This window comes from Choloepus didactylus, chromosome 1 (assembly GCF_015220235.1).
Source record: "Choloepus didactylus isolate mChoDid1 chromosome 1, mChoDid1.pri, whole genome shotgun sequence".
Taxonomy (NCBI): Eukaryota; Metazoa; Chordata; class Mammalia; order Pilosa; family Megalonychidae; genus Choloepus; species Choloepus didactylus.
In genome coordinates this window covers 156,605,765-156,633,041 of record NC_051307.1, presented here as the reverse complement: position 1 = coordinate 156,633,041, position 27,277 = coordinate 156,605,765, and the positions used below count along the sequence as shown (strand labels likewise).

Below are 27,277 nucleotides of genomic sequence, written 5' to 3'. Positions count from 1 at the left end.
GATTCTGCTGCACAACCAAGTTTGACCACTGTGTTATGCAAATGTAAGCAATGACCAATATACTGTTTTTTGTTTTTTTTAAATTTTTCCTCCCCTTTTCAGCTAAGGGTGGCACAGTACACCTCAGTGTTCTGCACTTTGTTTTTTCACTTAACATATTCTGGGGACCTTTTCATAGCTATACATACGAAGTATCCTCATTCTTTCCCACAGTTGTAGGATATTCCATAGTTTGTCCAGCCTGTCCCCCAACATTCTTTCCCGGCCTTTACTATTAGAAACAGGGCTGCAATGAAGATCCTTGATTGCATCTCATTTCCAACCTGTGTGGAAATGTCATAGTGCTTTAAAACATCTGTCATTGCCACCAAGGAGATGACATGTGCTGACTTTTTGACCCTCTATTGATGACTAATATCTCTTTAAATTGCTTTTTGCACAAACCACAACCCCAGGTGAGGGTAGGTTTTTTCTCTTCCCCCTCCAGCCTGGTGGTGGCACCCCATACAGCTCATGGTAGACTTCACAGTACTTTGGGCTGAATTCGGAAAAGATGGTTCTTCCACAGAGTGGAAGGGCAGGTTTCTCACCCTTGGCATGACTGTCATTTTGGGCAGATAATTCTTTGTTGTGGGGGCTGTCCTGTGCAATGTAGATGTTTAGACGCATCCCTGAACTCTCTCTACTAGATGCCAGTAGCATGCCCCCTACTCAAATTGTGACAACCAAAGACATCTCCAGACATTGCCAAATGCTTCCCCTGGGGACAAAATTGCCCAATTGAAAGCCTTTGCTCTAGTCAGCTATACCCTCATCTGGCCCCGGCTTCCTATCTCCTCCTCACCTAGCCCTGGGATGCTCGGGCCATTGGTTCCCACAGGCCCTGGCTCCAAACCCTCCTAGTCAGCCCAGGGCCCATCTTGGCAGGAGAGTCAGGGCAGCGTATTCCAGCCCTGCCTAACCTTACCGTACAAGAAGAGACATCTAGGGCTCATTCAGGGGGGTAGGTGGGTCCAGACCTGGCTTATGTTCTCTAAGGCATTTAACTAGTGCCCTGGGCTTCTTTGTCCTCCTGGCTCACCAGGATGGAGGATTAGCCAGAGGCTTAAACAGTGGGTGAGCCAAGGAGTGGCTTCCAGCTAGTCCAAACCCTCCCTGCTCCCCATTACCACCTAAGCTAGCTCAACTGGGTTTCTCACCCTTTCCAACCTCCTCTCCATGTGATGAGTCTCCTGAGATGGCTCATGCCAAACACCCAGCACAATGGCTGGCACACAGCAGAGGCTCGGTCAGTTCTGGCCTTGTGGATGCCCAGAGTGGTCCCCTCATGCTCTAGGGAGAGGTCTGCCCCTCCCCTACTTCTCTAATCCTCCCGTCCATCCCAAAGAACCCAAATCTGGTGGCTTCTCCCTCCTCCGGCCACTTTGGACATCTCCTTTTCACCTGACCCCACTTTTCTTAGCTTGCCAACTGAGCAATGGCCCTTGATGTGGCCTGTTTGGCCTGGTTCCCTTCTGCCTCTTGGTGTAGTGTCCAGGCTGGGTGGTATACGCCTGCTCTTCTGGGCTCCTCCCGGGTGGGCCCTCCCAGATGCAGCCCCTGGTGGCTCTGCTGTTATTGCTGGAGGCAGCTGGAGGTAGGTTGTGTGTGCAGGCTCTAGAGGCAGACTGCCTGGTTTGAAGCTGGCTGTGTCACTGCCTAGCTGAGTGACCTGGGGTAAGTTACTTGTCCTCTCTGCCTCAGTTCTCATATCTGTAAAACGATATGCTCAGGCTACTTACCTCTCAGGATGGAGAGGGGCAAAGGAGATGAGGGGTGTAAGGGTGTGGCCCTGAGTACTGTTCTGCTTGAGCCAGAGGGACTTAGAAGTGAGGGGAAAAGGCAAGGGACAGTGGGGTGTGGGTCTGTCCCCTCTGCCCACCCCCATGCCTCCCCAACTTTCTGGGGCTTTAAGATCTGGCCAGTCAGATGAGGTGGAAAGTGCTCTATGGAAGTGCTGTGGGAGCATTAGGTACTACCAGAGTCATCCTTCTTCTGCCGCTTCTGTCTTGTTCAATTTAATTCATTAATCAGAAGGTATTTTTGGAGCTCCTTTCTGTCTGGGGTGATACCACTGGAAATGTGTAAAGCAAAGAAAGAGCAGCTTAGGAAAGTAAGTACAGAAGAGGGAGGGGGTCTGGGTGGGGCAGGCGATCAGTGAGGGCTCCTTGCGTGGGGTGAAGTTCTAGAGAAATCTCCAGCTCAGCCAGGATCAGAGAGGAGAGGGGAGATGAGAGGTGTCCCGAAGGCAGGGCAGACTTGCTAACGATGGAGAGAGAGATGCAGTGTGCTAGGAAACCCCTAACTGGGCTGGCATTATCCACTAGCCTTAAAAGAGAGCAAGAGCCTCCAGAGAGCTGCAATCCCCTAAAGAACAGCCGGACCAGTGGAGTACCACCCTGAGGCTGGCTGAGTGTACAGTGGGGAAGACAGGCACGATGAGCAGGCCCAGGTTTGGAGGGTGGCCATGGGGAGGACAGGAGAAGGGGACCCATGGTCAGTTGGAGAGCCAAAGGCCCACAGGTAGGCTTATGGGGTGGGGGGAGCTCAGGGAAGGTGCTCAGCCCTCCCTATGGGAAGGAAAAGGAAATGTGCCTTTTCAGCCTTTGAATTTTAACTGATCAGTCTGCTCCACAGGGATAAATTAGAGTTCAGAGAAAGATCTCCAATTAAATGATTACTTGATTGCCCATAATCCTTAAAACCACCCTGTGAGATGGAATGTGCTAACCCCATAAGAGTGAGAGAGCAAGCAGCTGGTCCAGGGTTCCCCATTGTTGGGGCAGCAGAGCTTCTGAGGGCAATAGTGTTGGAGCAGAGAGCACTGGGACACACCCTGAGGCACTGCCTCCCTCAAAAGATGCTCCTCCAAAGATACTGGGGCAGGGATGGCCCTTCCAGCCTCATCCCTGCCCTCCGTGCCGGGTCTCCCACACCTAGAGATCTGTCTCAGACTCCCGGGGGCTCCCTTCTCCTGGCAGAGGTCAGGTGGCCTGGTTCTTGTGCCTCATGATTATAAAGAAAGCCTTCCTGATCTGATTGCACTGGCTTAAAAACACACGCCTGCTTCTCTTTCCAAGGGCTTATTTTATTTTGGAGTCTTGTGAAAACTTTTCTTTTCCTGTGATCAAATATGTCTCTGGAATTATGCTGTGCAGACGATCATGCTGTAATCCCCAAGCTGTCCACCCTACCATCTGTGAGGTTAAGGCCTGAAAGGCTGGAGAGTGGCCCAACAAAGCCGGCTTCCTGTGTCCATCGTGTTCTGGATTGAGAGGGCTTGTTAAGAGGCCACAGGTGCTGAGAGACACTTGGGTCTACTGAGAACTTTGGATGGATTCATGAATATTTAAACATGCAAATACACACCATGTCTACAAGCCCCAGAATCTTAAACGAACTTTGTGGGGGCTGTCTGGGGATTTTTTCTGTTTAGAAAATGGTTCTGCAGAGTGGGTCAGATACCTTCCACTGACCCCTCATGCAATCACATGACAATTGTTTCTACAGATTGTGACATACACTGCAGGGAAGGATTTCTTGCTCTTTCTCTTTTCCCCCTCCCTCCCTTCCTTCCTTTTCTTCTCTCCTTCTCTTTCTCTTGCTTTCTTAACTAATTTTCTATGGAAAAATTTTAATCTGTATAAACAGAGAGAGAATAGCATATTGAACCCCCATGTATTCATCACCCAACTTCAACAATTATTATGGCCAATCTTATTTCATCTATATCTCTACCTAGTTCCCCATTTCCAAAATTATTTTGAAGTAAATGCCAGATATCATATCACCTCATATGGAAACATTTCAGGAAGTATTTCTAAAAGATAAGGACTCATAAAAAAAAAACATAACCACAACACCATCATCACAACTAAAAACAATAATATTAATACCTTAATACCAGAAAGTGCTCAATTATTTCATAGCTTTTATCAGTTTGTTTACTTGAATCAGGAACCAAACAAGTTTCATACATTGCAATTGGTTAATATATCTCTTATGTTTTATGGTTTATCCTCCCCATTAAAATATGTAAATATATATTCATATTTCTTAGATAAATGGTAGCATACGATATCCCCCCCTTTTTTTTAACTTAATAAACCTATATTGCCCCACAGTAATATAGGGACACTGTCCTCAGTCCTTCTTACAGCTGCCCTGTGTGGATGTGCCCTGGTTTATTGACCCAATCCCCTGGGGATGGACCCTAGGGTTGATTCCAGTCTTTTGTTGCTATAAATAGTGCTGCAGTAAAGTTTATGTCTCTGTATATTTTTGCCAGTCTATCTCTGGGACAGATTCCTAGAAGTGGGATTGCTGTGCCAAAGCATGCATACTTACATACTTTTGCTAGATATTACCAAATTTCCCTCTATAGGATTGTACCATTTTGCCTTCCCACCAGCAATCCATGGCAGCGTCTGTTTCCTCACAGCCTCGCTAACAGATTGTGTCGTTAAACTCGTAGATTTTTGCAAGGTGAGAAACGATATGTCAGAGTAGTTTGCATTTGCATTTGGGAATTTGGCATTTTGTTTTAAATGCAATTTTATTGAGATATATTCATATATCATACAATTATCCGAATTGTACAATTGACCACAGACAGTATCATCATATAGTTGTACATTCATCTCCACCATCAATTTTTTAACATTTTCACTACTCCAAAAAAAAAACAAAAACAAAAATAAGAATAAAAACAAAAATAGATGGAAAAAAGAACACCCAAAACATCTCATACCACCCCCCCCACCCCCCGTTATTCATTATCTTTTTGTCCCCATTTTCCACTCATCTGTCCATATACTGGAAAAAGGGAGTGTGAGCCACAAGGTTTTCACAATCACACAGTCACACCTTATAAGCTATGTAGTTACACACTCATCTTCAAGAATCAAGGATACTGGATTGCAGTTCAACAGTTTCAGGTATTTCCTTCTAGCTATTCTAATACACTAAAAACTAAAAAGGGACATCTATATAATGCATAAGAATAACCTTCCGGATGACCTCTCGACTCCATCTGAAACCTCTCAGCCACTGAAACTATTTTGTTTCATTTCTCTTCCCCGTTTTGGTCAAGAAGGCTTTCTCACTCCCATGATGCCGGGTCCAGGCTCATCCCCGGGTGTCATGTCCCATGTTGCCAGGGAGATCCACATTGGAGAGGGTTTTGATACCAAGAAGTGAGTGGTCATTTTCTTAACCTGGATTGTACAAACCCCATTTGATCCCCTCTGTACAGGCAGATGACCATCGGAGTGGGGAGAGAAATCTGCTGAGCACAAATTTGAGTTCTGGGTTGTTTAATTAAATTTATAAACTTAATCCACAGTTCAAAATCCTGGACGTTACATCATGTGAGATGCTATTCAATGTAACATGCTATCAGAAGTACCGAACCAGGCTCAGGGCTCTGAGGAGAGCAGGACCTCCTGGAATTTGGGAATATGGGAGGTGACCCCATAGGCAGCCATATCTGCCCAGTTTTAGGGAGGGGGTCATTTTCATATGCCAGATGCTGGCTGTTCTTCGAAATGTGGTAGACTCCTCTGGGTTGCCACCAGATGGCTAGGGTGGTATGAAGAAGGGAATTGGCAAGGATCCTGCTCAGAGTGAGGAAAATATAGTCCCAATTTTTCAATTCTGTGGCCCCATAGACATCTGTTTGCAAGGGCAATGCTGCCCAAAGTCTGAAGCATGGGCCCTGTATACCCTTGTGCTTTCTGTGGGACAGGCATAGATGTGGGGCACGTGGGGTACCCACCAGTTATTGCAACTGTGCAGGAGGAAGCCCACACATGAGTTCCAAGGACATGCCAGGGAGGCAATTGTACTGGATTGTCCTGGATGACAGCCCTATAATACCACAGAGCCTTTATGGAGTAGAGGTCCACTATCCCAGAAGAGGGAACTGGAAGGACTCTGGAAGAGTTATGGATGCATAGTTCCCTGTGACACTGGTCCAGCTGAGAGACAGCATCTTAGAGAGTAATGGCATAGCTGGTAGGAAGTCAGAAGCAGCCAGCCTTTGAGTTTTAGTCTCATTTCAGTCTTTAAATGGCCATTTCATCCTGTGGGAGATCCAGTATATGCAAAGGCTAGATAATGTCATGTTCCTATGTCCTACCATGTCATGAGAGTGATGTGGAGTGTTTTTCGGTCAGAAGCGATTACTAACAGAAGTTTTAGTGAGACGTCAATGACAGTTAAGTTATAGCAGAGGTGGCAAAGGGCCAGTATGATTTATCTGCCTACTGGTAGCCAGCCAGCCGGCTTCCCTCCCCTGGAACATACCCATAAAAGGTCTAAAGTGGGAGGTAGAGGCAGGTTATCTGAGAAGCTGCACAACTAGGGGCAGCCATTATCAAGTTAATTTTAGAGAGATGATGGGTGTAGGCAGATTCTTGACCCACTTGGCTGTTTGTTTTGTCTCTAATAGGCCCACTGGGACAGGGGCTGGGTAGAGGTGGCCATTTTTTTTTTTTTTAAATCACTTTTCTTGAGCAGTCTTTCTTAAATACTTGGTGTACTTGTGGTTTAGGACATGATCGTGAGAGTTTGAGACTTATAAGAAGATTTATAAATTTTGGGTTTTCCCTTTGATGATTCATAAAATGCATTTTTGGTCAGTAATAAATCTGAGAAAAATATGAATTATATATATTCACAGCTTTCCCCAAATCTCTGCCTTCTAAGGAAGATTATGAATTTGTCTGCTCCACCCTGGGCCTTCTTACTGAGCTAATCAGGGGTGTTAGGGGGAGAGGAGAATTGGAGGTGGCCCTTGAAAAGCTGACTTGGATGTCAGAGAATGAACAGGCAGAATGGAAAGAAGAGAGGAGACTGGCACAGTGGAAGTTTGGGAAGGGTGAGGTGAGGAAACAGGAGTCCTTGTACAGAGTTAAGGACTTTTCACAGGTAATTATTGTGACCATATGTGGTTTTTATGCTGATTATATGTCCTAGGGTAAGATGCAACCCTATCAGGTCTTCATTTTCAGAAGAGACTGGGGTTTAGAGAGGTTTTGTGACTTGCTCAAGGTCACAGAAGTGAGGAAGGGCAGGGCTGGGGACTGAATTTGTGTCTGGCTCTGTCTGATCCCAAGTCAAGGTCTTAACCACCTACTGTCTCCTAAACGAGGCCAACATCCATGGGGAGCTGGTGGGCCTGCTGGGTCTGATAAACAAGTCCACGGAAGGAAATCCCAGAGAGGAAACAAGTCTCCCAAGTCATCATCAATATGGAAGTAGAACTTGAATCCCCAAGTGAAACAAAAGCACAGGGCATATATTCTAAGCAGAAAAATCTATAAACAGTTAAAGATTAATGTACCTTAGTGAGGCTCTGGCCAGGCTCAAAAAGAACAAATCTTGTTAGACCAATGTTTTTGCGTTCTTGGGGCAGAATTATACAATGAAGAGATGAAAGGGAAGCAGCTGGGCAAACACGCATTGATTTCCAGGAAGCACATGATGGAGTCTTCTGAGGATGCCCTGAGAATGAACACACATCAGGGCTCGGGCTGACCCATGAGGTTGTGGGCGGCAGCCTCAGAGGGGAGGCTTGTAGAGAGGGCGTGGGCCAAGGTCACCCATTCGGGGCAGACCTCAAGGCCACAGTCCTTGTCCTGTCCCCTTGGAAGCAGGAGAGGACAGATATGCTCTTAAGCCTGCATTCTGCTCTTGTGGAGGGTTTGTACATCCACATGATAAGAAATAGGCTAGGAGCTCACTGATTCAGGGACAGAGAGCACATTCCAAACAGCATTATAATCATCTTTGTAAAGACTCTTTTCATCTGTGACCTTCTTTCTTGCTCAACTTCACCCCCTGTACCTAGACTGTTAGAATCCAGTGGAACGAACAGAGCTGGGCTTTGGCATCAGGCTGGTTTTGAATCCTAGCCCCACATTTCCTAGTTATGTGATCTTGAGTGAGTCACATAACATCTCTGGGCTGTCACCCTCATGGGGTAGTTTTGAGGAGTCTGGTACACAAATCCTCAGCAAATGTTGGGCCTTTTTCCTTGAGGGGATGAGAGCTTGTTAAATGTTTCTGACACCAGAGTGGCAGAGGCAAAATATGAGGTTATTTTGGGAGGAGTTATCTTGGAATGGGTTGAAGGACAGATGTATTCCATCTCTAAAAGTTTTATAAAGGCTCATCTGAGGCTGAGCTGCCTGTCACCTCCTGCATTTCTGTTCCCTTATCCCACTTCTCAGATGTTTCCAGAAGAGAGAACACTTGCTTCAGATTCCTGGAGCAGTGTTAAAACCACTCCAGCATATTGAATCACAGTCTGGGTAGGCCCAGAAAATGGCCTCTTTACCAAGCTCCCCAGATGATTTTTATGCTCCTTGCATTCTGCACTCTGAGACAGGGTCCTTTACTGCTGAGGCTGCTGCTGGTGGCGCCCACAGTTATCCTGGCCCCTTACCCATGCCCTGACCCTGGCACTAGAGAATTGTTGGGTTTACACTGGGTCCAGGGTCTCTTCTAAGACCCTGGGAGCAATCTGAGGGCTGGGGCCTTGGCTTTCCTGTCTCTACTAGTGGGGCCTCAGCTGGTGTCAGTCATTACTCTGGTGGCAGAGAACACCATGGAGCCTGATGAAATTTGTGAGAGCTAAAGAAATTTCTAAAATCCTTTTGATGGCTGGCCCAGTGTTAACATAGATGTAAATGTCTAAGCTTGGCCTGACTTCTCCAGGAAGAGAGTATTAACTGATCATGCCACTGCCACCCAAATCCACCACTGTCCTGCTGATGACTGCTTTCCAGCTGTTCTGTGGTCACATTTCATTCATTCATTCGTTAAGTGTTTGAATCCGTTTTTCCCTCCCTCCCTCCCTTCTCTTCTTTTCTTTCTTTTCTTCTGTCACTCTCTTTCCTTCCTCTTTCTTTCTCCCTCTTTCTTTCTAATTGCAACCAAAAGAAACACTCTGGAGAATTTGAATAAGGAACTTTACTGGAGGATTGTCCCTAAGGACTTACAGAATTTATAGAGGCGAGGGAAATAAGAAAAACAAGTGAGACCTTTTATTTGGAACTGGTTAGGACAGTGGCCACCGGGACAAATAAAACTCCAACCGCTTTTGGTCTGCTGCTCTGTTCTAGATTTAAATTCCAGTGGGGAGCATCTGGGTATGCACCACCAGACTGAATGGAGTGAGGAAGAGAAGTCCTTAAAAGGAAATCAGGATGCCATTAGGAAGCGGGGAGCGGGTACCAGGCCATCGAGACATCCACTCCATGGTGCACTTGGCCTGGGCACTGGGAGTCCAGGACTTGATCCAACCTAGCCCCGCACTCCAGGGGCACAGTCAAGTTGTGTGTGTGTGTATTGGGGGTGGGGGCAGCCATGGGAACAGCTTCAGTCAGGGTGACTGGGCTGTGATGGAGGAATCTGCATGAGCACGGAGGAGAGGCTCCCCCTCCAGTTTTGGTGCAGGGAGGTTGGGGCAGTGGTTAGGAAAGCCAGTTCTCTGTAGGAGGTCACATCTTCAGATGAGAGAGAAATCCATAACTCACAAACACCCATTTGTACCAATATGTCATCCTTCTGTTGAGAATCGGTTTTGTTTCAGCTAAGCTGGGACTCCTAGAGAGGCTGCGAAGCGCAAGACAAGGCTCTGGGGCTGCCAGGGAGGACTGGGTCCCCCACACCTGGCTCACTGCTCCATACTCCATGCTCTGAGGCAGTCTTCCGGAACGCTGGCCCTGGCTTCTCTGCAGAATCAGGCTGCCATTCACGAGAACACCAGTTCAGTTTCAGTCCATTTGCTCTGTCTTCCCCTTTGGGAGCCAGGCTCCACTGGACTCACTTTCACCCAAGTGAAATGATCCCTTTAGCTTCTGCCCAATTGCCCTTGGCCCAGGTCCCCTCTGCTCACAGTATAGGGAGGACAAGTGGAGAAGGAATGATGACAGGCAGATGCCACCCCCAGCCCAGCCTTTCCTTCCCCCCTCCAGGGGCATGCTGCTTCCACCAGCAATGCCTCCTACTCCAGCCACCCCCAACCAAGCAGGAGCAAGACGGACACAAACAACCTGCTGGGTTACTTAGTGATTTTATGGGCACTTACCTGAGTGTTGGAAGTATCCATCATTTCCTTCCTGCCCACCCACCTTCCCCCCCAACAGAAACTCACGGCCACATTTTTTGGAAGAACTATGTGGCCCTGTCTCTCAGCCCTGGCCACATGGACTGGGGTAGACAAGTCTATTCAGGGTCAGTGAGTCTCTTCCTGAGAATCTGGAGTTGCGATGTTGAGATGAGGGGCTAAGGTGGAAGGTCATGTAGGCACAGGGGTTAAAGTAGAGCATAGAAGGGAGGGAAAGAGAAGAAGGTGGAAGAGAAGGAGAAAGAGGAGAAGGAGAGGGGGAGGGGAGGTGGAGGGGGACCGAATTTCATTTCCTTCTTTCCCTTTCTTGAGAAGCCTGTATGTATGTCCTGTCCTTGGGTCATTCCAATTCCAGGCATCCTATGACACATATCCTCTGCCCCTTATTTAGGCTACAGTGAGGAATTTCTGTTTATCGTAAAAAAAAAAAAAAAAAAGAATCCTTGGCTAAGGCCCCAGCAAAGAGCAGGAACAGTGCTTGTCCACAAATTGCTATGTCTCTTTCTTTGGCAAGTGAATTCCTGAAATTCTTCATCACAGATTACCTATTGAAATGCAGAGATGGGTTTTGCTTTGGCTTGTGTCAAAGATGATGAAGGTGACTCCCTGGAAAGGAATTAGGAAATGAAAATTTCAGCAGCTCTATGAGATTCAGCTTTTTTTTTTTTTTCCAATTCAATTTACTTAAAAAGAATCTAGTGTCTAAAATCTGATAGCATCTATTAAAATAAAAAGTACACATACCATTTGACCCAGCAATATCACTCCTGGGAATCTATCCCACATAAGCAATGGTTTGTAAGGGTTTATGTGTAAGGAAGTTTATTGCACCATTGTTTGCAGCAGCAAAAAACTGAAAAAATCCTGTAGATAAGAACTTCCTAAACTGCTCCTTTGAGCATTGTGTGCCACATATTATTAAGTGTTTGTGGGTATAAAAAGGGACTGTATGTACAAACATGCTTCAGAAACACTGTTATACAAAGTTAAACAGATTTGTTTACCATGCACTTCTCAAGCTATTAAGATGCTTGTTCAGACAATAATTTATGAACCATTTCTTGAGTTCCTACCATGAGCCAGGAACTGTGGTTAAGACAAAGTTCTTGCTTTCAGGCAGCATAGAGGCTGTCACCACTGGGTCAGTCATTTCAAAAGTGATGAGGGTGACAAAGGAGAAGGGTGGTGTGCAGTTTGGATGTATTAAGTCCCCCAAAACGACATGTTCTTTAATGCAATCTTGTGGGGACCAACGTTGTTGATCAGGTTGGAATCTTGGGATTAGTTTGTTTCCATGGAGATGTGACCCACCCAACTGTGGGTGATAACTCTGATTAGATAATTTCCATGGAGGTGTGGCCCTGCCCATTCACAGTGGGTCTTGATTAGTTTACCTGAGTCCTATAAGAGCTCAGACAGAAGGAACAGTGTGTTGCTGCAGCTTAGAGAGACATTTTGAAGACGGCTGTTGAAAGCTGATGCAGACATTTTGGAGAACGTCATTTTGAAGTGCAACCTGGGAGCAAGCAGACGCCAGCCATGTGCCTTCCCAGCTAACAGAGGTTTTCCAGATGCCAATGGTCTTTCTCCAGTGAAGGTACCCTATTGTTGATGCCTTACCTTGGACACTTAATGGCTTTAAGACTATAACTTTGTAACCAAATAAACCCTCTTTATAAAAGCCAATCCATTTCTGGTGTTTTGCAAAACAGCAGCATTAGCAAACTGGAACAGGCAGGAAGCCAGGACTATAGCAGGCAAATCTAACCCAACCATGGCCCCTGGAAGGCCACCTGAGGCAGAGAGCTGAAGAAGAGATGAGAGTTCGTCTAAGGAAGGGAAAAAGCGAGGAAACAAGCCAGGCAGAGGGAACCACATATGCACAAGTGCTGTGATGGGAAAGAGAAGGGTGGGTGTGAGAAACTGAAAGTGTCCACCAGGGCTGCAGCAGAGAAGGAAAGAGCAGCCCGAGGTGGAGAAGGGCAGGCTGCTCCAGGAGGGTCAGGTCTTCACCCCGAGGGCAAGCAAAGGAAGCTCAGAGGGATTTTTTCAATGGCTTTATTGAGGTTTATCTAAAATATCATAAATTCCCTCATTTTACATGTGCAGTTTGATGAGTTTTAGTATACTTATACAGTTGTGCACCTATCCCTGCAGTCTGGTTTTAAAATATTTCTATCACCCCTGAAAGTTCTCTTGGGCTTGCTTGTAGTCAGTCCTACCCCCACCCGAGAGCAACCACTGATCTGCTTTCTGCCTCTATAGTTTTGCCGTTTCTAAAAATTTCATATAAATGGAACAAACAGTATGTTGTCTTATATGCCTGGCTTCCTTCACTTAGCAAGTTTTGGGGTTCATCTATGTTGTTGCAGGTGCTGAATAGTGCTCCTTTCTATGGATGTAATGCATTTTGTTTATCCATTCACCGGTAGTTTGGGGCTAAAATGAGTTTAATGCTGTAAACATTTGCATGCAAGTCTGAGTGGACATATAGTTTCATCTCATTTTTTTGGGTAGACACCTAAGAGTGGAATTGCTGGATTGATTTTAACCATCCTAGTGGGTGTGAAGTGATATCTCATTATGGTTCTAGTTTGCATTTCCCTAATGACTAATGGTATTGAGCATCTTTCCATGTGCTTGTCATTTGTGTATTTGCTTTGGTGAAGGGTCTTGTTTTGGGGGCCTCATGTTTGGTTACTCACATGAAGACCTTACAGGACTCAGAGGCAGTTCCATTTATGGCTAAGGTGTTGATGTCTAACACGAAAGGACACACAGTAGGGTTTTCCAGGGAAAAAGACCCATCAGGTAGAGTCCGTAGAGTTCCAGGCACAGGCTTCCAAAGTTCTCCCTCCCGGGGTGGGGGGTCACATGGAACACTCTTCTTCCACCAGCAGTGAAATGCAGGAACATGTGTGCATGGTTTCTGCCCAGGGAAGCCTGCCTGAGGCTCCAAATACAGGATTTTGATCATGATTTGGGGATGTACACACCCTCTGCCTGTGTAGCCAGCCAGAATTACTGAAATTCCCAACTTTCAGAAGGAGAGCAGGTGTTCACCACAAATCACATTGTGCCAATAGTCTAGGCAAGCTCATATAGCAGAATACAGTACCCCAGGCATACCAAAAAGCCTTATCAGTTATAAACAGGGAATATATTTCAAAAGCCAAATTCTCAGATGCCAGCCAAGGGCCATTTCTACAAGCAGGGTCTTCTAAAGAGCCACATCAGGTCTGCTGCTGGGTTAACACATTCCTGCAGATGTCTATTCAAATCTTTTGCTCATTGTTTTTTATTGGGTTGTAAGTCTTCTTATTTTTGAGTTGTAGGAGTTCTTTACATATTCTGGAATCAAGCCATTTATTAGATACATATTTTGTGAATATTTTCTCCCAGTTTGTGACTTGTCTTTTCAGTTTCTCAATGGTGTCCCTTTGGAAGGAGTTGGGTAGGGAAATAACACAGCCAGATCTGCATGCCCACATCCAGACACACACACCACACATGCATACACACCATATGTGCATCAGCACTCATGCACACGCACAACTGCTCTGGATCATCTGCAGAGAACAGATGGCAGGGATCAGAGTGGATGTGGGGAATCCTGTTAGGGGGCTGTGGCAGTGGTGGAGATGATGGTGGCTTAGACTGGGAGGTGACAGGAGGGATAGAGAGAAGAGGCTGCATATGAGGAAAGTACAGAAGGTAAGACTGACAGTGCCTGCAAACCAAAGGAGGAAAAACAGTAAGGCTCCCCAAACTTACTTGAGTACAGAACACAGTAATAGTATTGTTTTAAATAGTGAAATGTTTGTGTGATTATAGTGTTCTAATAATTTGGGAATGTGGGGCCAGATGACCTTTAGGGTCCTTTTGAGTTCTCAGTCTATAGTGCCATGGACAAAATCCGTTTTGGCATTATTTTGGCCATTCTAAAATAATCTGAGGCATGTGCCTAGGGATACTATTATAGATTATTTATTAGTCACACGCATATGTATCTGCAATGCTGACTTTTGGCCCAAGAAAATAACTTCAGGACTGAAATTGAACATAGCCTATGCATAGAGACCTTTGTAAAAAGTGAGGGCAGAAACATCGTTAGCATAGGAATTGCAAGAATAGGGAGAAGGAAATTCATCTTCATGTATTAACCCAATTACCAAACGTACCTTGCAAATCTGGAACACTATTGGTTTAAAATGGGATTTCATATCATTCTGACCCAAATGACATAGACAGTATTACAAATGAAAAACTCTTTCCCCACACTCCTTTATCGTTTGGCAGCATATGCTATCACAGAAGGACCTTTACTTAAGGCTGGAAATTCTGTTTACCCAGAGCCCAAGCCACTGTTTTTCCATTCTTGGAAAAATAAACAAAACACCTTGGCCAACTAGATACAAAGGGAGGCCGAGGGATTGCAAAGGAAAGTGAAATTAGGCATGCAGGTCAGTTGCAATGCAATGAATAGGGATATAGCAGAGTTTTCTGACACTGAAAAAATGAAGGCTACATGAATCAATGAGAAAAAGTGAGAATACAGAAATTACAATTTATATACACACACACTTTTATAAAATAGTTTTTGTCCTGTTGTTTTTTTTTTAGTAGGAGACAATGTGAAGGCTCAGGAATGGATGTTTTGCCTGGTGGGGGTAAGCCACACAATACAGATTTGGATCAGGGAGATGAAGGCATCTTCTCCAAGCCTGGGTGGGTGAGGGGGACAGCGGCAGGCAAGGCTGTCCGGTGGGTGAACCTCACAATAAAAGATGCCTCCTGCCTACGGCCTCCATACTGCTGCTCCGTCTGCTCGGAAGCCAGTTGCCTCCACTCGCCCCCAAGTCTTGGGAACTCAGCCTTCATGACACAAATCCACATCCCTGCCTTGGGGAGGACCCTGCCTTCTACACAATGTCATCAAGGTAAATCAATTTTATGGGGCCTAAACCTTGTATAATTTTGAGGGCCCCCTTTCAGAAAAAGAATGAAAGTTATGAATTTGAAATTAGATATCCACATAATTAGGGGCTCTCTCCTTTCACTTCCCCACTTCCCTGGGCAAGTGAGGGGCTGAAGCTTAAGCCTCGTTGGCTTTGCCGTGAACGCAGCCCCTCCGGCTGCTGGAGCACATCCTGTATTTGCTGTCAGGGCTGTCATCACGTTCGTAAACATATGTTTAGTTGTGTGATTATATGGTTCACGTCCATCTCCCCACTGTTCTGTAAGCTTCTTGAGGGTAAAGACTGTTTTACTTACCAATGTACCTCTAGTGCTTAGTCCAGTGCCTGGCACAAGCTATCGTCAATAAATGATTTGAATAAATGAATCCTGAAATTTGAATAATAATCATAAAACTCCTAGCTCCCATTCATTGAGAGTTTTCTACTTGCTGGGCCCTGAATGTCAGTGCTGAGGGTGCAGGGTATGTTGGAATCCTCAGCCTGTAAAAACAGGAGCACAAATGACACTATGGCCCTTGTAAATAAAGGCAGATGGAAGCTGGGCTGGGTCTGAATCATAGATGCGGCTTCAATTCCTACTGTCAATAGCACTGTGCTCCCCGGAATAAACACTACTTCATGAGTGGCAGGGACCCCCCAAAATCAATCCTTTATAAGAAGAGACCGTTCTAAGACTGCTGCTTCCTGATTTTCCCCATTGGGAAATAGAGAACTTCTCTTAAGGTTCTATACACACACCCCACAGCCACACCATCAACTAGTGGTTCCCAACCAGGGGTAATTATTGTGCACCCCAAGGGACATTTGGCAATGTCTGGAGGTCTTTCTGGTTGTTGCAATTAGGGGGCTACTGCTGGCACCTGGTGGATAGAGGACACAGATGCTGCTAAGCACCCCACACTGCAGACGACACCCCCAGCAGCAAAGAATTCTCTCGTCCAAAACATCCATAGTGCCCAGGCTGAGACACCCTTCTCTGAAACCTACAGACTTCTTCTCTGACCCCTTTTTCTCAACACTACAACTATTCGGTTTTTGTTTTGGTTTTCCTCCTTTGCCCTCTATACTCACACAGAAGAGTGGGGCAATGTTGTTCAGAGGGTAAGAAGGAAGAGATCTTCACCAGAGTAAATGTGCTGTAATTTCAATTATACACACACAGCAAGTATTTATTGTTATAGGCACTGTTCTAGGCCCGTACAGTGCATCACCTGGGAATTTTATTAAAGTGCAGATTCCGAGTCAGTAGGTGGAGGTGAAGCCCGAGATTCTGCATTTCTAATAAGCTCCCAGGTGACTCAAACCTTGTAGTCAGGGACCACACTTTGAGTAGCAAACTTCTGGGAGACTTCAGCAAGAAAGCAAAGATCCCCTGCCCTATAGGGGCAGAAGTGTATGGCTGTAGGGCTATAAGTGTATGGGGCTGAAAGAAGAGTGGTTAGCTGAAGTCAGAGGCACTCAGAGTCTCAGGAAGTTAGAGCTGGAAGAGCATTTATAGAGGTAGGGACACGAAGGCTCACAGTGGGAAGGGAGCTAGTCAAAGTCACACAGTTGCCATGGCAGCTTTTGGACGAGGCTGTTTGATTTCAAGTCCCTTGAGTTACCAGGGGCCTCTGGGAGGGCAGGCTCCCCACAGGAGATCCCCGCCACTCTGGACCCAGGAAACCCTGATTTCCTACTTCACTCATTTCCTCAAGACATGTATGGGAACACTGAGAGTATTTTGGAAAAATATTAGATATTAGATTCTTCCCGAACTACCCTTTGTTTTTCTTCATGGTTAAATCTGTGGTGAGGATGAACCAGGTTAAAACTATGGAGAAGTGAATTCTGAATGCAGTGAGTCATTTGGTCAACAAGTGTAAAAAGGAAACCCAAGCAGAATTAGGCCAATCCAAACCTCTTCCTAATCCGGAGTGGCATGACAAATCCTGAATGCACAGGGGCCCTCCAGAACAGGGCCGTGGACTCCGTGCTTCAAATTAGAAAACTGTTTGCATCGTGTTGAGAAGCATTTGCTTTTTCTACTGCCAGTACCCAGGAACATAAACTCAGAAATTCATGCCAGTTTGACTGAAACAGTAGCAAATTTCATGGAGTAGCTAAAAAGAAGCACGCTATGTTCTATCAGGCATTAGTAACATAACAAAAGAAGGAAAAGAGAGAACGTTTAGTCTGTCTTTTTTCACATCAGTTTATTATTTATCCCTTTGCCAGTATTCAAACAGGCAGGCAGTGATAAAACATTCAAAGACATCCTCTAACACAGCCCAGGCATCTGTTTTACCTCAGTTTCTTTTTAGAAACCTGGCTATCAGGAGCCCTGGCATTTATAGAATGGCAGTGTTAAAAATATGTGCTGTATCGAAAATAGTGTTTGAGGCTCTCTCCTCAGGAAGAGTTTAGTTTAAATTCTATGGACGGCCAGTAGGCAGGCAGACAACGAATGGTTCCCAAAGGAAAATTCGATGTAAAGCAGCAAAGTGCTGCTTTAACTCCTCTATTAGAGTTAATCTGTTTGAAACAAGGGCGTTGACAAAGCCCAGGGTCTGGTAATTAGCCTCCTGTCAAATGTCTTCAGTCAACACTTGCATGCTTGCACCTGGTTCTAGTTCAAGTTCGCCTGCTGGGCAATTCCGACGTGACCTGCAGGGGCCCCTGCCGTGGCTGGGCAGAACCGCATTCCGTGTGCACTTTTCCAGGCGGGTGGACACAATTACATTTACACCAAACAGGGAGGCCTCCTCATCCAGGGGTCCTGAGGGGTCTTGCCTAATCCTACTGACCTGCTGCCCTTGCAACTTTTCTGCTAAATGTCTATCCTTCAGATGTAGACATTTTCTTCCAAAAGAAGGCATTTCCTCCTGGGGCAGAAAATGCCTCAGATGTAAAATCACTGTGTGAACACAACAGATCGGCCAAGGGAAAACCAAACCAAACCCTCACCAGAGCTTGGTCCGCCAAGTCCTCCCTAGCTCGCACTTCCATTGTTCCTCTCGGAGCTCCTGCCTTGCCAGGCACTGTCCTCGGTGTAGAGGTTGTGGTCCTTGATGTAGGCAAGGACAGAATCAGGCAGCAGGTACTTCACGCTCTGCCCTTGGCTCAGGGCTCGCCGCACATAGGTGGCGCTGATCTCGTTCTTCACAGGCTGCCTGACCAGGTGGATGTTGTGTTGGTACCTCCGCAGGATGGGGGAGTCCAAGATGTAATCCTTAGGGTCGTGGCCCGTGCGGCCCACGCACACCACGCCGAACTTCTCCACTATTTCCTGGATGTGTGCCTCCTTCCAGAGGTCAGGGGTCTGGAAGGTCTTCAGGAAGTCTGCCCCACAAAGGAGCTTCAGCTCCGGCACAGCTGGAAAAACAAGGGTGGATCCCAGCAGTTACACAGGGGTCACTGCCGGTGAAGTTAGCATCATATCCTGTTTAAAAATGTCACAAAATGCTTTTCTTGGAATGCATCATGAATGCAGTCTCCGTGTTCATGACTTAGCAAAAAAGGTAAAAGAACCAGAAACTACTTTGGGATATACAGTGCAAATAATAATTTAGTCATTCAGTCTTTTATTTAATATCTGCAAAGTACCAAGTTATATAAAAAATATTTTTTTTTCCCAGTGTTACAATGAAATCTATCTGTGGTTGCTAGATTGCAGAGCAGAGTGGTCCAAAGGTGGCTGTGCTGTGCTGAGAACCTCGTCTTCCGATAGAAGGGAAGGTTCTTAAAGCCCTGAGACTCACAAGACTTGGGTCTTGGGCAAGTCACTGCCCTGCTCAAAATCCAGTTCAGTCCTGACACTCTGATCTCAAACCTTATATTTTTATAAGAGATTTTATAAGTAAAATCTCTTCAGAAAGGTTGATTATAAGGGATCTCTGGATAACCAAAAGATCTCTAACACTCCAGCTGATAGCCCTTTCATTTCAGTTTTCAGTAAAACAAAGCTCTACAACAGCTTATCAATGTGGATAATCCTTTGGAAATTTGTTCAAACAGGATGATGATCATGCTGACAAAATAATGCCTCACATTTATTGGCACGTTTGCTAAGCACATTATGTATATAATCTCACTCGATCCTCAGAACAACTGTTATGAGATAGTACTAATTGTTGTGCCCATTTTACAGAGGGGAAGTTGAGGCACAGAGAGGCAAGTGGCTTGCTGGAGGTCACTCAGCTAGGCAGAGGAGTCAGGCAGCCAGCCGCCAGGTGGGGCATTTGTAACTGCTGGGCTCTGCTGCCGCCTGCTGGCAGGAATCTCTACCTGCATCATAACTGAGAAGCTTTTCCTGCAGCGCTCAGCCAGGCTGTGATTTTCCTGCCAATGTTTATGAACCTCTTGAATGGACTAATCTGAAAAGGAAGTCCACACTAGAAGCAAGCAGCAGGATCTCTGATATTTCCGGAAGCTGAAGCCAGCCTCAGTAGAGGGCAAAAGCTGGGTTGCCAGAGCGCTGGCACCAGTCACCAGGAAGCCTCCGTTGGGACCAGCTGGAGGAAAGCCTGATGGAAATGGTCAGTTTACACTCTTAATGTGGAGCCTTTGAGGGAATCTGGACGTGTGCGAGAAATGGGTTTACAAAGGGGCACTGGGCTGGCTGTGGAATGGGAAGTGAGGAATTGGATACGACATGGAGAGGTCTGAGTTCTGGCTCAGTGGGGCACCTTGCTCCTGTAGGGTGGAGCCAAGACCCTTTCTTCTCTGGGCCTCCATTTTCCCACCCATGAAATGATGGGTACTAGACAAGTTAACTCATTTAAAGTGGCAGGTGGAATTACTCTATCAGCATAAAATTGATACGAAGGCACTTAACACAAATTTTACTCACACATTCATTCATTCATGCGTGCAGGCATTCTCAGTGGTTAGGAACTAGGACTCCAGAGCCAAAAACCCTACATGCAAATTCTGGCTCTGCCATTCGATAGCTTATGACCTCAACTTTAAAATGGGGATATCAATATACCTACCTCATAAGGATATTTTAGAATTAAATGAGCTCATAAATATTAAGTACTTGGAACAATGCCTGGCAGTATAGGGGCAGTAAGTGTTAATTACCATTCATTCATTTATCCATCTACCCATTTAGCCACCAATCTATTCAACTAAACATCCATTCAACACTAATGGAGCCATGGGCTTTGAAAAGTTGACGAGGAAGAAATTTACAAGGACTGTGAAGAAGTACAACCAAACTTTCTTCTTTGACTGTTTGATTGCCCTAAATCTGTGACATCAAAGAGAATCAACCTTGGGGTCAGTGGGCACTGGGTTTGAACTTTAGATCTGCTGGGACCCTGGAAAATTTAGTCAGCTTATGGCCTCAGTTTCCTTAGCTGTAAATGGGGCTAATAAAACCCACTCTGGAAGTTATGGAAATTGAATTACGGAGAGAATGCAATGACAAGTGTCTGCCTAGTGGAGCAGTTGAATTCATCACGAGGGTGCTGACTTCCATGGCACCCCACAAACATATTCCCAGGTGTGGGAGTCCTGGGTCTAAACACGAGAGGATACCAGAAGTAAAGCCAAGTATTGGCATCTGAAAGCCAGCACCCAAATAAGACACACAAGGCCCCCTTGGAATATTCAGCCTAAAATGGAAACAGATCAAGTTCTTGGGTTGGATGGAGGGGAATCCCCTGCAGGTTGCTGAGCTGTGCTCGCCTCTTCAGCCAGAGTTGGGCTATCAAAGGACTTGAGGTTTCGCCTACCGCAAAGAGTCACATGCAAGCAGCCCAGAGCTCAGCAACCGCATGACTCAGAGTCCAAAGAGGGCAGCAGATCTCAGGAGTGACAGGCCAAGCAGGGCTCTGGCAGCCAGAAAATGGTGAGTTCATCATGTAATTCACAATCCCGGAGTATAACAGTACACAATAAAATACATAGCATATAGAAGGGTCCTTTCAAGATATGCCACTAGTGACATAACATGCCGCCTCTCAAATGTCACACACATGCTGAGAAATACCCTGCCTTTCTTTCTTGTAACTGCTCTTTTTTTCTTCTTCTGAATACAAACATGAAATCTGTGTCTATCATGGAACATATGGAAAATATGTAAGTATTTAAACTAGAAAATAACAACCATTGGTAATTCTGCTTTCTAGAGAAAAAAATCATCATTATTTTAGCATATTTCATTAGTGTTGTATAGCCAACTGGACATGCAAATAGATATGAAAGAATATTCATATATTTATATATACATAGTTGACAAACTTGAGATTGTTTACACAGTATTTTAGTGTACTGTTTTTCCCCCTACCTATTATAAGCATTTCTCTGTTTCATGAAAAGCTTTTGTGTGGATTCTTCATCCTAGGTATACAGTATAATTTACTTAAACATTCCCTTATATTTAAACATTGAGGTTGCTTTAATTTTATGCCATTGTAAAGACTGCTGTAATAAAGATCTTTCTGTATAAATCTTTGTCCCGATTTTTAATTATTTCCTTAGCTAGATTCCTAGAGGGGGAATTTATTGAGCACAAGGCATGGACATTTTTAAAAGCCTCTGATATAATTTGATATATTAAAAAGTGTACTTTTCATTCTGTGTAAACTTCCTTTTTTACCAGTTGCTTTAGAAGAAAAAAAGATGAGTTGGATTTGGGACCTGAACAGAGAGACGGGATATGGGGCAAACCCCCAATGTTACAGGGTCAAGCAGACTAGGGTAGGAGCCACTACAAAACAATGTGGGTGAGCTTTGGTGGAGGGGGGCAGCTTGATGGAGGCAGCTGGGGCGGGTTCCACAGGGAACGAGAGTTCTGGGCTGGGCCTCACAGGACAGATGGGTTTTCAACAGGGAAAGGAAGAAGGGAAAGGGGCAGAGGAAGCAGGTCAGACAAAGAGCCTAGGCAGGGATTCTGGAAGCATCTGCAGAGGTGAAGTGTGAGGAGCTGGGTTCTTCAGCATGGCAGTCCCCCCAGCTTCACTCTGGCTGCCTCTGCCCCTCGCTGGAGGCTCCCGTTCCTCCTCGTGCCACGGAGCACCCCACACTTATGCTGTTTCCTGCCATTGTAAAGACTGCTCCTCTAAACCTAACCACAGATAACCTGCTCATCTGGAGAGTCTTGGTACAGGCGTCTCCTCCTCCAGGAAGCCTTCCTGATCCATGCTGGACTCACCACCATTCACAGGCCTTTCTCTCCAGCTCAGGCAGGGGCTGGGGCTGGCTGTCTCTAGTCTCAGCCTGAGCCTGGAGCCTGGCCAGGAGAGTGCTCAGGGAGCACCTGCAGGACCCTGTCGGGAGAGACCGCCGAGCCAGAGATGGTTCAGAAAGAAGACAGAGGCTGAGGATGGGACCTGGGGGCATGCTCATGGCTGGGCTGTAGGAGGAGAGGCAGACCAGAGGACCAGAGGAATGCAATAAACATCAAGTAAGCGGATTATATAGGAAACATTATAATCCTTCTTTCTTAGATTCCTACTCTAGTGCATAGTTCCCAAAACTGACAGTAAAGTAAACCCACAAGGCGCTTATTAAAAATCCAGAATCGGAGCCCCACTCCCATTCAGGAGATTGGAGGAATTGTCAGGGAATTAGAGTTTATAACAAACTCTGCAGCTGAATCTGCTTGTGGCAGTCCTTTGCCCAGCATTTGGGGACTGCTGCTCCAGGGACTGTTATGCTCCAGGCCTTTAGGGTTTAGCGGGATTTTCAAGTCCTTTTAGAAGAGCATTTCTCAGTCTCTGTTCTGGGGAGGAGTGGTCTTAAGTATTAGTATGCATTCAAAAAGAGTTCCACAATCAAAAAGTTCCAAGAATCCTGCAAGCTATTTCCCTTTCTTGTAGATCCACAGTGCACATGAACATATGAAAACAGTAAAGGCTCTAAAAAGTCCTGTTTAACCTTGGTGTTCCCAAACCCTTCTGATCTGGAAGTACTGGCCCAACAACCAAAGTTGGGAGAGCTCACAATAGAATCCTTGCAGAAGGAGACCCTGCACATGGCAGACAGGCCTGCTGGAATTTTGGCCCAGGAGGACTAGTGACTTTCTGCTCCTGTCACATCCTGCCCTCTCCACACCACCCTGTGCTCCTCTTTGTTATAGGAAGGGGCCGCATTTGGCCCTGGGCAGAGGGCTGTTGTTAGAGAAGGGAGGGTAATTTGAAATCACAGCCAACAAGGTTCAATCAAAGCCAGGAGATGACAACTGGTAGAAATCCAGGGTGGTTACAAATTAAGAGCATAATCCAAATCAACTTTAAATTCCCTTAAAAACAGGTTTCCTCTTGTGTTTGAGTAAACCATCATATGAAATGTCTACACAGCAGCTATAGAGTGTTAGTCTCTCTGCTCAAGTTTTATAATGGCACATTTTGCATTCAAAAAGGCTAAGGCTTTTAAAATAACCCCAGCATTAGACACCAGGTATCCACATCACAAGCAAAAGTCACAAGGGTGGGTAAGCTCATCCTGGGCAGGAAGCCCAAAATAAGCATCACAATTTGCAAGGGGTGGTGGCAAAGTGTTGTCTGATCTGAAATTTCAACCACAGAAGTATTATCCCAACCAGGTGGGCCCCAGATTCCTTATCTGTTCCCAGAGGGCTGGACTCAAGTTCCAGCAGCTTTCAGGACCCCTTGGATTCTCACACGAATCTCTGACCTCTCACCCTCTGCAGGTCAGAGGTCAGCACCAACCTGCGCTTGCCGGGGAGTGTGCCTGGTTGGGGCATCTTCCTGGGGTCCCGCTGAGGCCCGGGGCTTCCATCTGGGGCCACGATCTCAGTAGCTCGCTGTGGTGATGCCTGCAACAGAAACACTCAGGCTCAGGGGGGTGCCCATCCTCCAGCTGCCAAAATCCCCCCACCCCCCACCCTGTGCCTGTTCATTTAAGTCCACTCATCCCACATGTATTTTTTGAGGGCCTACTATGCACCAGGCACTGTGCCAGGTGCTGGGATAGAAAGCAGACCCTGTCTGGATCTTCATGGAGTGTCCTATCCGAGATGGTTCACTACCTTCTGTGAGACCTGGATGAAAGCTGGGAAATTAGCATCCTTCTACTCTTAATATTTTCTTCAATGTTTCTCACTTTTTTTTTTTTTTTTTTTAAATACAAAAGAAAGTCAGTGTTGGGTAGGGGTTAAGGACACTGGCTATTAGAATCAGATCTGCGTTCAAAATGGCTCTGCCTTTTCTTAAGTTGTGTGACTCTGGACCATTTTCTTGGAGCCTCAGTTCTTCATTTGTGAAGTGGGGGATAATAATACCTACTCTTTAGACTTTTTGTGAAGGTAAATGAGTTAATATCCGTTAAGCACTGGCAGAGTCTGTGGTCTACAGCTAGCTCTCAAAAGATGCTCGCTCGTGTCATAAGCTAGTATTTTAGAACCAAATTGGGTGATGGCCAAGAGTCAGGGCTCTGGGGCCAGACTGCCAATTGGCCAGCTGTGTGACCCTGGGTGAGGGATTTCAGTCTCTGCAAGGACATTTCCTCATCTGCAAAATGGGGAACAATGACAGTACCTGCCTCCAATGGGTGCTTGGGAAGATTAAAGGAATTGATGCATGCAAAATGCACTGAACAGTACACAGCACAGAATAAACCTCATGAAATGTTAGCATTTAAAATATGATTAGACCTTACACCAATTTGGCATGCCCGGCTCTTCTGGCAATTTATCCTCTGCAAATCAAGAGAAACCTGTACCTTCCTTTTTGTTGAACAGTTAATCACTAACCACCCTTTCACATGTCAATTTGGTCTTTTATCTTCCACTTACTGAATGTGTTATGCATTTATTAGAATTGTACTTGGGAGGCAGCACTGTCTGGTGGAAAAAGCATGTGCTTTGCAGCCACAGTGTGTGGGTTCCAGTTCAGGCTTTGCTGCTTGTATGACTCTGGACCAGTCACTGCACCCTCAGAGCCTCACTGACCTCATCTGTTAATTGGTTATGAAAATTAACACCAGCCTTATCTACACCATTCAGTAGGATACTAAATGGATCAAAAGGTAGGGGGATTTCTACCATGCTTCTATAATCACCTGACTTTATAATTTTAACCAGATTTTTAATATCTTAACGAAAATGCTTTTGTTAATTTTAGGGAAAAGTTAGTAGTCAAACAAATTTTCTAGTGCAATGGATAAATTTTGGAGATGAAGCTCACGCCAAGCAATGAAAAAAAAATCTTAATTGACTATCTGCTAAAATTGTGTTGAATATTTATTTCAGTGATTCTCAACCTTGGCTGCACAAAATACATTATCTGGGGACCTTTACAAAAATATCCATGCCTAGACACTACTGCAGACAATCAGACTTTTAAAAGCTTCCCAGGTGGTTCCTGCAGCCAGGTTGAGCCCACAGGTTTGCATGGGTCTCAGCACCAATCAGAAGCCTGGTTGGCTTTCTTGGTGACTAAGCTCGCAGGCAGGCTCAACCCTGGTCGCACATTAGCATCACCAGGGGAGCGTTTAAATTCCCAGTGCTCCACCCAGACCAATTACATCCTGGTCTCTGGAGTGAGACCCAGGCAGAAAGTACTTTTTAAAGTTCCCTAGATGATCCTAACACACAGTCAGAGTTGAGAAGCACTGGACTGAGGCTACAGCAAAAAAAAAAAAAAAAAGGAGAGAGAGAGAGAGAATGTGTTGGGTAAAATCTTAGCTCACACCTACATTTTGCTACAGAAGCACTAGTAACATTACACAGTACTGCAGTCAATTCCTATTTACCCATGAATGGCTTATCTGTTTTGAGGATAAGCTATGGGCAGTGTTAGGAATGCAGGGAAGGTAGCTAACATTATTAAGCAACTACCATAAACCATGTGTTTTGCCCACATCATCTCATTGAATTGTCCAGTATCCCAGTGAAGTCGGTGATGCTATCCCCATTTCACAGGTGAAGATATGAGGCCCAGGGAGGCTAAATCACTTACATCAAGTCACTTGGATAGTAAATTTGGCTCCAAAGCTTGCTCTAAACCATGTTTTCTCTCACAAGGGAGAAGATAAGGTGTTGATTTGCTTCTGACAGCCTATTAAAGCTAAAAGATTTGTTGGATTATCTACAGTTTTGCTCCTATTCCCCTCTATTCGCTTGAAAAATAAGAGATGACTATATGTCTTGTTCCATAATGATGATCTAGGTACAAATTTATTCTTTACATAATTTCAATGTAAGAATTTTTACTTATATCAATGGGTTGTTTTAAAAAAAGGCAGCATGTATCCTAACATTATTTCATATTTATTCCCCTTTTCATTTGGCAACAGTTTTGAAGTAGCTGGCTCTTATCTCTGTAGAAGGTAAGTAAATAAGAATAAGGATATAGAAACTAAATGGCTGAAGTAAACATCTTTTCTCCTAAGTGACTCTGAGGATAAGTAAAAAATGAAACCAAAACAGATTATGAAGAGGCCTGCTAATTATCAGACCTTGTCACTTGTGTCTCCCATTCCCTGACGATCCTGGTTCTTCATTGTAGACAAAAGATACAGTCCACAATTTGCAATCCTTTTTTGCAGAGCTGGCCGTCATTAGTGATGAGGCAGGCCGATCCCAGTGTCCTGCAGCTGGGGCAGAGCCTGCCAGTCCCACAAGTGGGACTTTCTGCTTCTCTGGCAGCCTCCCCTTAAAGTTTCCCAAACTCAAGTCAGTGACCCATTTTCCTCACAGGCATGGCTTCTTGGGGCTTATAAAAAGCTACATTACTTATGCTTACTAATGAGCAATTCCAAAAGAAAAATATTCCATAACTATTTCTAGATTTATAGTTTGTTTATTTCTATTTTACATGAAAATCTGGATTTGTAGAACCCAGAATTTGCACAATTAGAAAAGATGGCTTATTATGCAAATACAGTTTTCAGCCTAGTCAATGATGACATAATAATAAACTGAATATTTACTGATTATGTGATTTGGGGTCAGGAAGGCTATTTTCATCTTCTAATCCTCATTAGATGTTACTGTCCCCATTTTGCAAGTGAGAAATGTCTCAGGGAAATTAAGTGACTTATCCAGTCACCCAGCTAGTAAGTGGAGGCACTGGAACCTTCCACCACAGTCCCCTGAAACTGGATAGGGCATTTCCATAAAGGGCATCCTGACTCTTGACTGGAGGGTGGTGGATTGCTCCTGTTTTTTTGG

At 45.2% G+C, this 27,277-nt stretch overlaps 1 protein-coding gene across 1 annotated transcript in view; it reads right to left on the bottom strand.

Annotated features, from left to right (window-relative positions):
* Positions 1-27,277, bottom strand: part of LOC119539958 — a 200,858-nt gene that overhangs the window by 32,899 nt on the left and 140,682 nt on the right. The window contains 1 exon segment of the mRNA XM_037843889.1: positions 23,814-23,920. Coding sequence (XP_037699817.1) covers positions 23,814-23,920 — 107 coding nt within the window.